Here is a 14,745-nt window from a genome sequence, read left to right as displayed (position 1 = left end):
ACTATCATTATATGTAATTGAAACATCAAAACATTTCAGTGACAGTCTAACAGGAGGATGGGAGTGTTGGGTGAGGTGTAAGACAAACGGAGTAGGGTGGGTGAGAGACAAGATGCAGGTGAAAGAAGGAGACAAAAGTCATGAAAATTTACGGTTTATAATGTGATAGGAAGTCAGGTTCCTTACTGAATCCAGTTTTGCGGGTGATCTTACATTCCTGGATTGTTTTAAAATTTCCTTTCAGTATTCTCACCAGAAAATCATTGATGCAATGTTCTGGTTTGCTGAAATGTTGACCCACAGAGGTGCAGTTTTAAATACGATATCTATGTAAATTAATTCTAGTTTTTAGCAATCGGCTCGTTTCTCCAATGTAGCACCCTTCTTTACACTTTTTGCATTGGAAGATGAGCATGTGAAGGATTCCCTTATGCTGAATGTGCTAATAAGCAGTTTGATTTCGAGGTAGCATATGGAGCTGAACGACATAAAACCTATTGGAGGAATCACTGTGAAGAGAGATTGCCAGTCCTCTGGTGAAATCCTGAGCTCCTAGGAGAAATATGGACTCCAGATGTGATAAGTTTCCAGTCAATGAGGGCATGTGGAACAGTGAGTAAAAAGAGATCTTTACAAAACAGACCACCATGGAAATCCTTCTATATGGTACTTCTGGACAAGGTTATACCGAGGCTATGTGGGTGGTGAGACCACACAGGGTGCAAGGGAGACACAGATGACAAAATTGTTCCCCATCCGTTGTCTTCCCTGTTATGGCCATGACACAGTGGGCAGGGCGTGGCAGAGATTCTAGAGGGCATGCTGCACAGGGTGTGATTCCGACTTGGGCCTCTCCTGTTTCTCGAATGGGCAAAATTCACTAAGAAAGTGAGGTGTGCAGTAAAATTTGAGTGAGAAAATCATTTTCCTTGAGTTCGTGGAAAGAAGCAAATCCCCGAGCTTTATGTTATGTTTCTTTTCTTTTTTTCTTGATATTAAAACAAAGCAGTTAGCAAATACGGGGGTCATTTTTACTGAGGTACGTTAACGGATTTAGTGTGTGCTAATCGATTTAGCATGTGCTAAAGATTAGTGCACGCTAAGTGCTAAGACGCCTATTATATTCTATGGGCGCCTTAGCATATAGCACGCGCTAAATTGATTAACACACACTAAGGGCCAGATTCACTAAGCAAACCGATCGTGTACTGATCGGTTTGCGACCACTTAACCGCTTAGAACCTAACGGATGTAGCGGTATATAAGAAATAAATTACATTACATTACATTAACTATCTAATTTCCATCCGGCCTAATTCACTTATCTCTCTTGCGATCCGCTTGGAATCCTTGCATGCGAATGAGGTGAAACGCATGCAAATTGGACAGCGACCCGATTCAATACACCAAATTTCTGATCCGACTGGGCTGGCAAATCACCTGAAGAAGTGAATGCTGGGGACCAGTTGAAAACGTCTTTCCGACTGGAAGCCCTGCTCTCTGCCCTGTAATCTCTCCTGCCTGCTCGCCCCGAATGCTGCCCTGCTCAGCCCTGCTTCGTCTTTCCATGCTCTTCTCCTGCCTGCACAAACTGCTGCCTGCCCCAAACTGCCATGCCTGCCTGGACTCTCCCACCCTTCCCCGCAGTGCAAGACCGTGTTTTTAACCCGCGGGCTCTAAGCGGGTTAAAACCACGGACTCCATTTATCTTTTTATAATGAGAGCGGCAGCTGGCGAGAGCAGGACCAGCTTTCTAGGAGCCACGCGGGTTGGGGTCAGTGGAGGTGGTGGCGTTTGGTTCAGTCTCCCCTTCCTGCCACCCAAAGTTAAAAAAGTTTAAAAAAAAGAAAGAAAAGATCGCTGCTCCTATGGTCTGCGCATGCGCGATCCATGCAGGCAGATGGAGGCGTTTCTACGATCGCCCTCATCTGCATATTTTTGTTTTAGGAATTGGTTGGACCTGTCAGGATCCGGGCCCGATTTGGCATGTTAGTGAATCCTGCCCTACATCGGTTAGCTCGCCTTAGTAAATGGACCCCACAGTACATTATGATCTAGAAAGGAATGCCATATTCTTCAATTATTATACTTTACCTTTACTGTTTTCCAATACCTACAAAAGGAAAAGGGAGCTCCGGGTTTCAAGTGGTGCAAACAGCTCTGATTGTCAGAATATGCAAATTAACCTGGTTTTAGATCAAATGCATATCTTATTACTTACTGTGGAAACCCTATTTGTAACCCTTAAGGACTGGAGATGCCATCTGATTCTAATAATTTGTTTAGGAATTCAATTAGTTTCATCATACCTCATCAATGTCATTGCATGTAACTCCATTTCCTGTGTAACCTTCAGGACAAGGGCCACATTGCAATCCATCTGTGGTTTCTATACACTGGACACCACCGAAACACGAAGTAGCTTCACATTTAGGCTTGGGAGGCTTAGGGGGTAAAGTTGGAAGGCTTGACCCCAAACCTATATGTTGAAAAAAGAATGAGTAAGCGTGATTTTTCTGCCACATACATAAGCTTCAGAGTGGCTAATGTTCTGATATGGTACTATGCACATCAGGGGCGATTTTCAAAACTGCATGCATTGATGCAGAAGCCAAGGGTGTGCTTACCTGTGGACTTTTCACCAATTTTCAAAGAGAAAGTATGGCTGATTTCTATTTTTTGTATTAATGGCCATGCGCTAATAATTTTTTTAAATCAATCAGACAAAAATACACCCGCTAAATAGGATTTCGTACTGCTATTTAAATTCAAAGTATTCTACTTTATTTTAATTTATATTCTTCCTCCCTTTCCTAGATAGCTTTTCCTTTCCCTCCTACCGATTCTATCTTGCCCTTCCTCCTTTTTTTCTTTCCTTTCCTCCCCTGTCTACTCATCCTTCTTTTTTCTGTCCCTACCTGTATTAATTTGGGATTATTGAGTATTATATATTATACCCCTTCCTCACTTACTTTGATGTACTTTTCATATGACACCAACACTTTGTCTGTACATTATTGACTATTGTACTTTTCTTGTGTACCATTTTCCCTTTTGCATTTGTATTTTGTAAAACTTTCAATAAATTTTCAAGGAAAAAAAAAATAAATTAATTCATGAGGGGGTAGGAAAAGACTCAGAGTATTAGGCTCACAGATTTTCTGGGCCACCTCAAACTACCATCATTGACATAAAAACTTCCTTATCTATCCAATAAAAATTATTTTATCCATAATTTATTTCACTATTTACAAATATATTTTTTTAATTTATTCTATTTTATCCCAACTTTCATTTCAACTTAAAAAGCAGCACTAATCCATCCTTTCTCAGCAACAGTTGCGAGGAACTAATCACTTTCTTATATCCTCTTCTTTTCTCAACACAGCAGCCATTACAAAAATTCAATTATTGAATCCACTTATTTTCAATGTAATTTCTTCCACCCATACTATTCAAAGTTCATAATATTTAATGCTGCTTCTTAGACATGTTCTCTTTCAAGTTATTACAAGGAACTTCTCTTGAAAACAGGAGCCTTCTTTACCCAGCTCTTCACACGTTGTTAGATCACCTCTCCTCTCTGCTTCTTGTCACACTACTGCCACTTGTCACACTCTGACGTGGCCTGCGTTTCATGGCATCACCACTGCTGCATCAAGAAACTGAGGGCTAGATGCAGAAAACACGGTTGTTAAGACCGTGTGAGTCGCTGTTGGCTGATTTTTGGGCCGACACTGGAACAGCAATTGATGTTCCAACAAGTTTGCATGCAAATGATTTGCACAGAGGTTCACTGTAATCCCATCTGATCAGTCGCTGTGAGTGTGACTGACACATATGCAGAGTCAGCTTGGGAAAGCCCCACAGCAACCTCCTGCCACTCAACTGTTGGAACTTTTTTCCCCCATGATGAAGGACCCCGGTACTAAAAAATCAGCAGGAGAGATGCCCACTCCCTTCTGCCATTGCAAACCTTCCCTGCACTGACCTCCCCACAAGGACCCCCTGAACCGACCCCTCCCCAAAAAATCAGCAGGAGAGATGCCCACTCCCTCCTGCCACTCTGAACCAACCCCTCCCCCCACCATGTCCCCCCAACCCTTCCACACTCCCCTTCCTTAAAAAAACAAAACAAAAAAAACCCCACCCAAATCGGCAGGAGGGATGCCCACTCCCTCTATCTACCAGATGTCCCCCGGCACCCCTGAATCTCCCCCATACCTCAAAAATAGATGACAACAATAGGGATGCCCAGTCCCTCCTGCTTTCCAGACCCATCTTCCCCTTCCCAGTGCATCCTGGATGCACAGGGAGGGGCCTAAGGCCCTGATTGACTCAGATGCCTAAGGTGGTAAAAATGATTGCTATTTTTTGTTGCTTGGCGAAGCGATGTTAGAGCATCGACTGGTTGGCTAGTTTGCATGAGATTTTAATATTAATGGACTTAATTGCATGGCTGAGTTGGAGAATGAGCGATCACTCAGAAAACCACACAATGAGTTGTTTTGTGCACTTGGTCAGCAAATACGATTTGTCACTAGCGATGATCGTTAGACGATCGGAGACGTTAGTGCATCTAGCCCTGAAACATCAGCTCTTTTCATACAACAGAGCAACATTCACAGCTCTTTCATCTGAACAAAGCAGCTGTGAATGTTACTCTGTTGAATAAAAAGAGCCGATGTCTGAGTTCCCTGACACAGTGGCAGTGATGCTGTGAAATGCAGGCCACATCGGAGAGTGACATGTGGCAGAGAAGAGAGGTAATCTAACAGTATGTGAAGAGCTGGGAAAAGAATGCTCCTATTTTCAAGATATATTCTCTCTCAATATATTACAAGGAACTTATCTAAAACAAAAGTTATTAATGTTCCTAAGTGACCCCCCTCCCCCCCCGTAACCTAAAATTCATGGCTTCTATTTGTATTGCTTACCTTTCTCTGGAAAAAGTTTGTTTGCATATTAATACCTTTCAGGTATTTAAATGGTAATCTGAACATCTGATTAGCTCAGGAACACCCACTGAACACTCCCTCCAACAAAAATGAAAAATGATTGTAGTGTGCTGATCAGGAAATTATCACAGGATGTCTGAGCACGTCCCACAGTCGGCCATTGCAAGCTGCAGTAAATGCATGCCCAGTGACGTAGTGAGGGTGAGAGGTGCCGAGAGCGGTGGCACCCCTCCCCTTTCCCTACCTCCCCCTGCAGTGAATGCCCCTTCTCTCCCACCGTACCCTTTTAGCTCCCCTGATGCGAGCAACATCACCAACTTGCTATCCGTGTTCGCTCTCCCTCTGACATCACTTCCATGGCACGGGACCCGAAAGTGACGACAGAGAGAGAGACGATGCTGGAACGAGCAGCAGGTTGGAGTTGCTGCTTGCGTCGGCGAAGAGCTAGATGTATGGTGGAGGAAATGAAGGAAGGAGCAGGGGGGAGGGGCGAGAGGAGGAGGGGTGCCGGCAACCCCATCAAGACAGCACCCAGGGGGTACTGCCCTCCTTACTACACCACTATGCACACCAGCACTTGCTGTAGTTGAAAAAAAGAACTCCTAAACCTTTTGGGCCTTATGAACAACTTTATGGTATTAATGAATCCACTGGCAGGCTATCCAAACAAATTGCTGATATTCACTTTATTATTTTCAGCCTGTTAAAATCTGCAAATAAAGAGTGATTATTCTGAAAGACATCATGTTTAACTTTGTACCATGTATTGATTGTGTCAGTTTTAGTTCACTTAGGAGTTGATATTCAATGTGATTTAACAGGCCAGAAACAGCTCCTGGCTGGTTAAGTCATCTTATTGGGGATAACAGGTTTTTTGTGGCACTTAACGAATTAGCACCACTGAAATAATCAGTTAGGCCCGGATTCTCTAACTGGCGCCATTGTCAGTGGCCGCCGATTGTGTATGAATCACGTGATTGTGACGGTTAGAGAACTGCGCCTCCAGCAAAGGTAGGCGCCGGAAATGTAAATCAGGGCTTTCCAGGCTTACATTTCTGGCACCTACCTTTGAGGTGAATTGTGCATATGGAGGCGCAATTCCGTTGCTGATTTTTTAGACACCGGTAGGCACCTTGAAAATCAGTGAAAAACATCATTTAAATGGCTTTTTTTCACCGAGCTTGGTCACCTGCCAGTGCCTCAAAAATGGCGCTGTTTAGAGAATGCGGGCCTTAGCACCTGTCTCAAAGCTGGCTACTTTGGGGGCATTCCAGGGGCAGAGTCAGCACTTGGCCACTTAAGTGTTGATATTCAGAACTTAATCAACCAGGTTTACCGCATAAATCGGACCACATAAAAAAGTCAGTCCTGTCCTTATGCGGTAACTCATAGCTAGTTATGTGCTGAAAATCGCACTTAACTGGCTCTGAGTTAGCCAGCTCCACAAACCCAGAAATTCAATTCTGAAGTTTGAACATGGACCAGCATTGAATTTCTGGGTTTAATGCCTATGGTGGACAGCAAAACACTGACCACCACTGGATGACTATTGACCCCTTAGAGATTCACTGGAAAATATAGTAAAGTCAATATTCCATCGCCAGTGCTAAAACTGGAAATTCAACGCTGGGCCTTGTATAGGCTTCGGCATTGAATTTCCGTTTTTTAAAGCCAGTTAGCTTATAACCAGTAAAGTTAATATTCAGACTTAACCAGCCATGGGTTAGTGCATAACGGTCCCTTTTTACTACAGTAGAAGTTTCTACTGTGGATAAGGGGCGCTAAATGCTCCAAAGCTGCTCCAATGCTCATTTGTAATTCAATATATTTGTATAAGTATTGTATGTTTCATTTTATGTATGTAACTTTTGTAATGCCGCTTAGGAGTAGGTGGTTGATAAATATTTTAAATAAATAAATAGTATTCTGGGCCATGGTAGAACCTCCGGAATAATCTAAGAAAATACTTTTTTACAGAAAGGTACATGGAACAGTCTCCCAGAAGAGGTGGTGGAGACAGAGACTGTGTCTGAATTCAAAAGGGCCTGTAGGCACGCGGGATCTCTCAGAGAGAGAAAGAGATAATTGTTACTGCGGATGGGCAGACTAGATGGGATTTGGCCTTTATCTTCCATCATGTTTCTTTGTTTCTCTAGTTAAAGGGGGGAAAGATAGGACAGTTATTTATGTGGTCCTATTTATGTGCTAAACCTTGCTGATTAGGTCTGAATATTGAGACCTACTCAGATTCCACCCCCGGAATGCTATTGCCATAGTTGGCTTTAGGCCTAACCAGTAATTTTCAGCAAGGATGACCAGTTAAGTGTGGCTGAAAGTGAACAGATAACTTGCTTGGTCGCAGCTAATTGGTAGGCAGCCATTTCCGGGTGGTTAACTTGCTTTGAATATCAGCTGGAATATGACTAAGGTGCTTAAAAACTTATACACAACTGTAGTGGAATAAAAGGGACATTCCTTTCTAAAAAGTGATGCGTATTAGCAACTTTTGATGAGAAGGTCTGCTTTGCTTAGAACACTGATACCTGTTCAAGCCCAATAACGATTTACAAAATAGAGACTAATCTACATAAATAGAAATATAGAAAAGAATAGAAAAATGAAGGCAAATCAAGACCATATGACCTATTCAGTGTGCCCATTCATTAGAGATCCTATGCACTTGTCCCAAGCTTTCTTTAATTCAGATACAGTTTTCATCTCAACCACCTCCACTGGGAGGCTATTCCAAGAATTCATCCTTTCTGTAACAAAAAATATTTACTTCTGAGTCTGACCCCTTTCACTTTACACATTCATGGTGAATATTCAAAATCTTACCACAGGCCTGGCATTCAGCTATGGTATTTCTCAGCAATGAAGTCTCTTTAACCTATAAGAAATTAAATTTTTTAAAAAATGTAAATTGAATTATTTACATTTATTCCTGACATCACAGATGGAATAACCTTTTTATTGGCAGGTGAACTACCATCTCAATCCTTCTAGCAGACTGAGGCACAAAGTCATTGTCAGTGACATGTTGAGGAAATTCTACTGGGAAGGGCCTCGGGGAGTTAAAAAAAGGCTTGAAAAGAAAAGCTGGGGGAATAAGGTAAGCCAGGGAATAATACACAGGTAGAAAGACAAATGAAGTGGGAAGAAAGGAAGCTAGGGATGTGGGGCAGAGTTGGGAGATATGAAGTAAATAGATGAGATCCTTAACCTCTACCCATAGTGGTTAATACTGATCCACTTTCTATAGGTAGTATGGGTTGAATAAGGAGTTCATATCTTAGGCATTTGAGCCTGTATAAGGCCCCTCCCATGGGCCTGGTGGGCCTGGAGAGACCCCTCCCATAAAGGCCCCTCCCATAGGAGTGGGGGGCCTGGAGAGCAGGAGGGACATCCTTCCTGCTGTCATTTATTTTTGAGGTACGGGGGAAGTTTGGAGGGTGTGGGGTGGTTGGGAGGACTGGGGGGGCATCCAGTAGAAGGAGGGAGTGGGCATCCCTTCTGCCAATTTTTTTTTTTTGGGTTGGGAACCAGTGGTTTACACCATTTATAAAAATACAGCACAGTAAAATGTCACAGGAAAATCACCTAAGCACAGAAAACCTAATCCATAACCCAACCATAGTCTGCGCTCTCACTAGGGACAGGGTGGAACAATAGAACAAAACATAAACAGATATAGGTTGAAAATTTAGGGCTCCTTTTACTAAGGTGCGCTAATGTTTTTAGCGCACGCAGCAGATTAGCACGCGCTAACCCCGCGCGATGCGGCTAGAACTAACGCCAGCGGCATTGTAGCGCATGCTATTCCGCACATTAAAGCCCTAACGCAGCTTAGTAAAAGGAGCCCTTAGAAACCCTATTCACGATTTACACAAGTAGATACTGGTATTTACACATATATATTGGATGAATGTAGAGAACCCAGTTTGAGAGAACTGGAATTTACATGCGTAAATCTGCACTAGGGCCCTGATTCTATACACAGTGGCTAGCCCCTAGGTGCCATTCAGTGCGGTTGTCAATCAACTGCTAGACGCTGTTTATAGAACCACACTTAGTGGTGCTTAAGCATTCTTAGGCACACTAAATTTAGGCCAGAGGTTTCTTGGCCTACATGATTGTGTCTTAGGTAGGCGCCAAGTGGCACCCAAGTCTTTCCATGCCCAAACTCCACCCCAAATCCACCCCATCCACTCCTACTTTCCATGTATTTGGCGGTAGGTGCCTTGGTGTAGTCGCTTACCTCACAGTGCTTACCGGTAAATTAATTTAAAATTTTTTTTAAATAAAATTAATTTTAATGGCGCTCTCAATCAGGGCTGATTGAACCAGTTAAAAAAAAAGGCTAGGCACCTAGATTGGCTAGGCACACGGATCTAGGCGCCTAAATGAAGGTGTCTTTTTTTTTATATATATATATTTTTATTGAAAATGGCATATGGTCTAGACAAGGAGGCTCGAACAACAAGAGAACCATATACAAATAATAGAGATACAACAAAGGTACTCCTCCCTAGAGAAAGAGCCAACTAGTATGAGGTCCATGTGCAGAAAAAAAAAAAATGGGGCTTGCGTACATATGCAAGAGAGTGGGGTTTAGTCTTGACTTGAATGCAACCAAAATCTACATATGTAGCCCCCATTTCAGAATGAGAACTGACATATATGACTAAATACATCAATGTTGGGATTTACAGCTGCTCTTGGGTTTTTAAAACTGTTTGTTTTAGGTAGGGTTGCCAGATTTTCCAATCGGGAAAATCCGGACCACTAGACCCGCCCCCCAGTTCTGCCCATCCCCACCCTGTAATGCCCTAATTCCACCCCAGTCCAATCGGGAAAATCCGGACCACTAGACCCGCCCCCCCAGTTCTGCCCATCCCCACCCTGTAACGCCCTAATTCCACCCCAGTCCCACCCTAGCCCCCCCCCCCAACGCTGCCTGCTCTTTTCGGGCAGGGAGGAAGTCTGAGCATGCGTGGATGCCACGCAACGCCGTCACGCAGGCATGCGCGCGTGACATTTCGTGGCATCCACGCATGTGCAGGCTTCCTCCCTGCCCGACGTGATTTGAGGAGGCTTTTCAAAACACGGACAAAGTGCCAGGTTTTGAAAAGCCGTCCGGACCCCCGGACATGTCCTCAAAAGGAGGACATGTCTGGGGAAATCCAGACCTCTGGTAACCCTAGTTTTAGGTAGCTTTCTACAAGAGAGATTAAGGGAAGTCTTCTCCTTAAACCCCATTGTTTCCCCACCCCTAGCAAAACTGACCGCAGATTGAGGCCTCTGTCTTTAATTAGGAGCATTTACATGTGTAGGTTTTTTTTAAAATTGCAGACAAACATGTCTAGGGGCTCCTTTTACTAAGCTGCAGTAGCATTTTTAGCGCGCGCTGAAGATTAGCGTGCGCTAACCCCCGCACTACGTGGAAAAACTAACACCAGCTCTATGGAGGCGTTAGTGTCTAGCGCGTGTGCCCTAAAACCATTAGTGCAGCTTAGTAAAAGGAGCCCTACATGTTAGCCCTTAAATGTCAACATTTTGAAATATCCTTTTACATGGATACATGTCAGCATTTACGCATGCAAATTGTCAAGTTGCTTCTGTTGATGTTTTCCATATTGACAAATGTAAAATGGTTGTTCCTACTGTACTTAAGCCACAACATATATGTGCTTTCCTGCATATATTTTAGAAAAAGCTCCATTTCAGCTAATCTTTTTCTAAAATACTACTGGAACTAGATGTGTCCTGGCCTGGATGTCTGAAGTCCAAATTTCTGTTCTATATAAAACTGTATATTGCCTCCAATAAGCAGGTCCTTATCACTGTCCACAGTTCCTGACTCCATCACTCTCAAACAACTCCCCAAAGGGCAACCCACCACCCACGATGGGCCTTCTATTTATGATGAGCCATAATGACCTCAGTAATGTCAAGAATCTACTACTATTAATGATCTTTTCTATAGTGCTGTACACTAAATACATATGAAGAGAGAGAAAGTATCCAGCTTAGGGAGAAAATGGAAAGAAACAAAGGGAACAGTGGGGTCTTTCCTAGGGAAAACGGACGTGAAGGAAATGAGTCATGGATGTTTATTGAGACACAAAGTTCCACAGGTCACTATGGTACTTTGTGTGTCTAAGAGCTTTGGAAATGAGTGTGTGCGTGTACATGTTTTTGGTGGCTTGCATAAAAAAAAGGACATATCAAGGTCCTAGTGATATTTGCTTCAATACCAACAGTTTCCCATTTATGATGTAGTTCAGCAACTGCGACCTGCTCTTTTAACTCACTGAATATTTTTTTTATTCAACATTATATTTCTTTTTATGGATTAAAGTGTTCATTATATTAATGTTATAGTCTACCTGCTGACTCAGCATGTCTTTCACTTCTCCCAGTACGTGATTGAGTTGGGTCATCTGAATTAGGAGGAGCCTGCTAACATCCCCTGTGTGCAAACATAACAAAATCATCATGCATACAAGAAAGATTTCTAATGAAACTGAACCATTGATGGCAGTAAGCACAAGATACAAAATGGATCAGGTCAAAACCAGCTCATTTAACAGTATAAACTGCCCAGTCCTTGCATTCTGATATATTGCCTTGCAACAACACAAAAAAACAAAGAGTCAAATTCTCAAAAATCACATTAAAAAAAATGAGCGACTAACTGGGATGATCTGCAACTGGGAAATCGGTTACATAAAGAGTGGAGAAAAAAGACTCAGATATAACTGCACCCTCCCATTACCAAAGTAATATACGGATAGGGGCAAAAAATACCATCATGCGTCAGAAAAAAACTCCACACACTCCGAAATACCGGAAGCAGATCAAATTGCTGTCTCCTCCTCTGTTGCTTTCCAGAGGTTGAAAAGCAAAAGCTAGAAGGATGCTAGGGTGCATAGGGAGAGGTATGTCCAGTAGGAAAAAGGAGGTATTGATGCCATTGTATAAGACTTTCGTGAGACCTCATTCTGGAGACCACACCTTCAAAAAGATGTAAAAAGGATGGAGTCAGTCCAGAGGAAAGCTACTAAAATGGTGTGTGGTCTTCGTCCAAAGGCGTATGGGGACAAACTTAAAGATCTAAATCTGTATACTTCGTAGGAAAAGCGGGAGAGGGGAGATATGATAGAGATGTTTAAATACCTACATGATGTAAATGCTTAGGAGTCAAATATCTTTCATTTGAAAGGAAGCTGTTGAATGAGAGGGCATAGGATGAAGTTAAAAGGTGATAGGCTCAGGAGTAGTCTAAGGAAATACTTTTTTACAGAAAGGGCGATAGAATTGTGGTAGATACTTGGAATAGTTTCTCGGCAGAGGTGGTGGAGACAAAGACTGTGTCTGAATTCAAGAAAGCATGGGACAGGCACTTGGGATCTCTTAGCAAAAGGAAGACATGGTGGATGCTGTGGGCAGAATGGAAGGGCTATTTGGCCTTTATCTGCCATCATGCTTCTAAGTTTCTACCTGCTGGTCTCCACTGTAGAAGAAATCAGGCAGAGAAAGAGGCAGCAGCAGGTAAGAAACTCTGCTCGCTGACTGCTACCTGCTGGAATGCATCAGGTAGGAGGATGATGAAAGTGATTTATATATTTCTTTGAAACGCCTATCCTTTGATATCCAAAATTTAATGCAGCTTACAACATTAGTACATAAGCATTGCTACATTGACCAAAGCAAACAAGTCTAAAAACAAAAACATAAATCAAATGATAACATTAAAACTATAAAATCATAAATACCTAGACCAGGGGTGTCCAAAAGGTCGATCGCAATTGACCAGTAGATCGCAAAGGTGGGGCAGGGAGAGAGAGTGAAATAGAAAAAAAAAAGAAAGAAAGAAAGGGGGCAGGGAGAGAGGAAGAAAAAGTTGGACTCATGGGGAATGGAGGTCTGGAGGTTGGTTGGGGAATGGAATGAGGTCTGGAGGAGAAGAGGCAGAAAGAAATATTGGATTTACAGTCAAAAGTGCAACCAGAGACTCATGAAATCACCAGACAGCAAAGGTAGAAAAAATGATTTTATTTTAAATTTAGTGATCAAAATGTGTCTGAATTTATATCTGCTGTCTATATTTTGCACTATGGCCCCCTTTTACGAAACTGCGATAACGGTTTTTAGCGCAGGGAGCCTATGAGCGTCGGGAGCAGAGCGGGGCATTCAGCGCAGCTCCCAGTGCTAAAAACCACTATCACAGTTTAGTAAAAGGGAAGGGGGTATATTTGTATTTGGTCTATTTTTGTATAGTTGTTACTGAGGTGACATTGCATATTTTATAGTCATCTGCCTTGACCTCTTTGAACCCCCCCCCCCCCCCCCCGAATATAAATGATAATTAACATTTTCTCTACGTACAGTATGCTTTTTTAAATTTTATTGTTGGTAGATAATTTTGACTTGGTCATTTTAAAAGTAGCTCGCAAGCCAAGAAAGTGTGGGCATTCCTGACCTAGACCATCTTCAATACTTCAACATATACAGTGTTCCCCCAGTCATTCGCGGTCGGCGGTTCGTGGCCCCAGTCATTCGCGGTATTTTCCAACCACGACCGCAGACCAGAAAAGGACAGCTGGAGAGGCAGGAGAGAGTAGCCGGAGCACTGGCGAGTGAAGGAAATCACTCGCTGTATGCTCCAACTGCCTTTTCCTGCGCTAAAGTCGTGCCTTACCAATCAGGAACTGCGTGTCAAAGCAGCTCCCGATTGGTAAGGCCCGACTTTAGTGCAGGAAGAGGCGATTGGAGCTTACAGCGAGTGATTTCCTTCACTCGCCAGTGCTCCTGTTGCTTTCTCCTGCCGCTCCTGCTGCCCTCTCCACTTTCTCCTGCCTCTCCCGCTGCCCTTTCCAGTCTCCCCCACGAAAAACCGTATTCGCGGTTTTTCAAGATTCGCGGGGGTTCCTGGAACGGAACCCCTGTGAATTTCGGGAGAGTACTTTATCTCTTTATACTGCAGCTGGTGTCATCAAATAGACACACAAAGCTGTTAAGAGGATAAACTATGGCTATGGTGAATGAGAGGGATGATGTGACTGTGCCTTGGTATGGAATAGATGAATGAATGGGTTCATGTTTTTAAGCATATTTATATTACAGGGGGAAACTCAAAATGCTTGCTGCCTAAGGTCACTAAAGAATTAATCCTGATCTGCATATGCTATCACCCTTCAACCAATGAAACCTACCTGTATTTTGTGGTGGATCACTTTGCTGCCTAAAACAGTCTTGAAGAGTTGCTATCTGGGATAAGGAGCCTCCCACTACCAGTTTCAGCTCTTCCAAGATGCCCTGTATTGAATTAACAAAAAGAAAAACAAAAGAAATCACAGGCTCCATTATTATCACAGTGACAAGATTACAAAATTTGTGCAAGTTAAAAATGCGCTGAACAAGGTGGCACTAGAGAACTTGCTCTTAGATGGCAGTTTGAGAACTAAAAAAAACATTGATGTCCTGATTCTGTAAACGGTGCCTTAAAAATAGGCGCTGAGGAATTCGGCACACAGCGGCTGTCAATCTTCAATTACGAGCTGTTTATAGAATTGCGCCTAGCGGAGCCTAAATTAGACTTAGGCACTAATATTTTGGCCAAGAAAATCTGACATAAATGGGGAGCACCTAAGTCCAATTTAGATGACTACATGAAAAACACACCCAAGATCCACCCATGATCTACCTTTAACCACGCCCACTTTCTGGTACGTTCCTTAGACTAGGCAGCTACCTGAAATTACTAGGTGCATTCTGATTTAGG

The 14,745-nt window shown here is 42.9% G+C and overlaps 1 protein-coding gene across 1 annotated transcript in view; it reads right to left on the bottom strand.

Annotated features, from left to right (window-relative positions):
• The window catches only part of THBS4 (thrombospondin 4), a 102,954-nt gene that overhangs the window by 54,929 nt on the left and 33,280 nt on the right, over window positions 1-14,745 (bottom strand). The window contains exons 4-7 of the mRNA XM_033929713.1: window positions 14,177-14,279; window positions 11,348-11,430; window positions 7,797-7,848; window positions 2,310-2,479 (exon numbers count right to left, since the gene is read on the bottom strand). Coding sequence (XP_033785604.1) covers window positions 2,310-2,479; window positions 7,797-7,848; window positions 11,348-11,430; window positions 14,177-14,279 — 408 coding nt within the window. The remainder of the gene's footprint in view (window positions 1-2,309; window positions 2,480-7,796; window positions 7,849-11,347; window positions 11,431-14,176; window positions 14,280-14,745) is intronic.

The sequence above is a fragment of the Geotrypetes seraphini genome, chromosome 1 (genome assembly GCF_902459505.1).
Source record: "Geotrypetes seraphini chromosome 1, aGeoSer1.1, whole genome shotgun sequence".
NCBI classification, from domain to species: Eukaryota; Metazoa; Chordata; class Amphibia; order Gymnophiona; family Dermophiidae; genus Geotrypetes; species Geotrypetes seraphini.
Note: the sequence above shows the minus strand (reverse complement) of the source record. Positions and strands in the feature narration are given on the sequence as shown.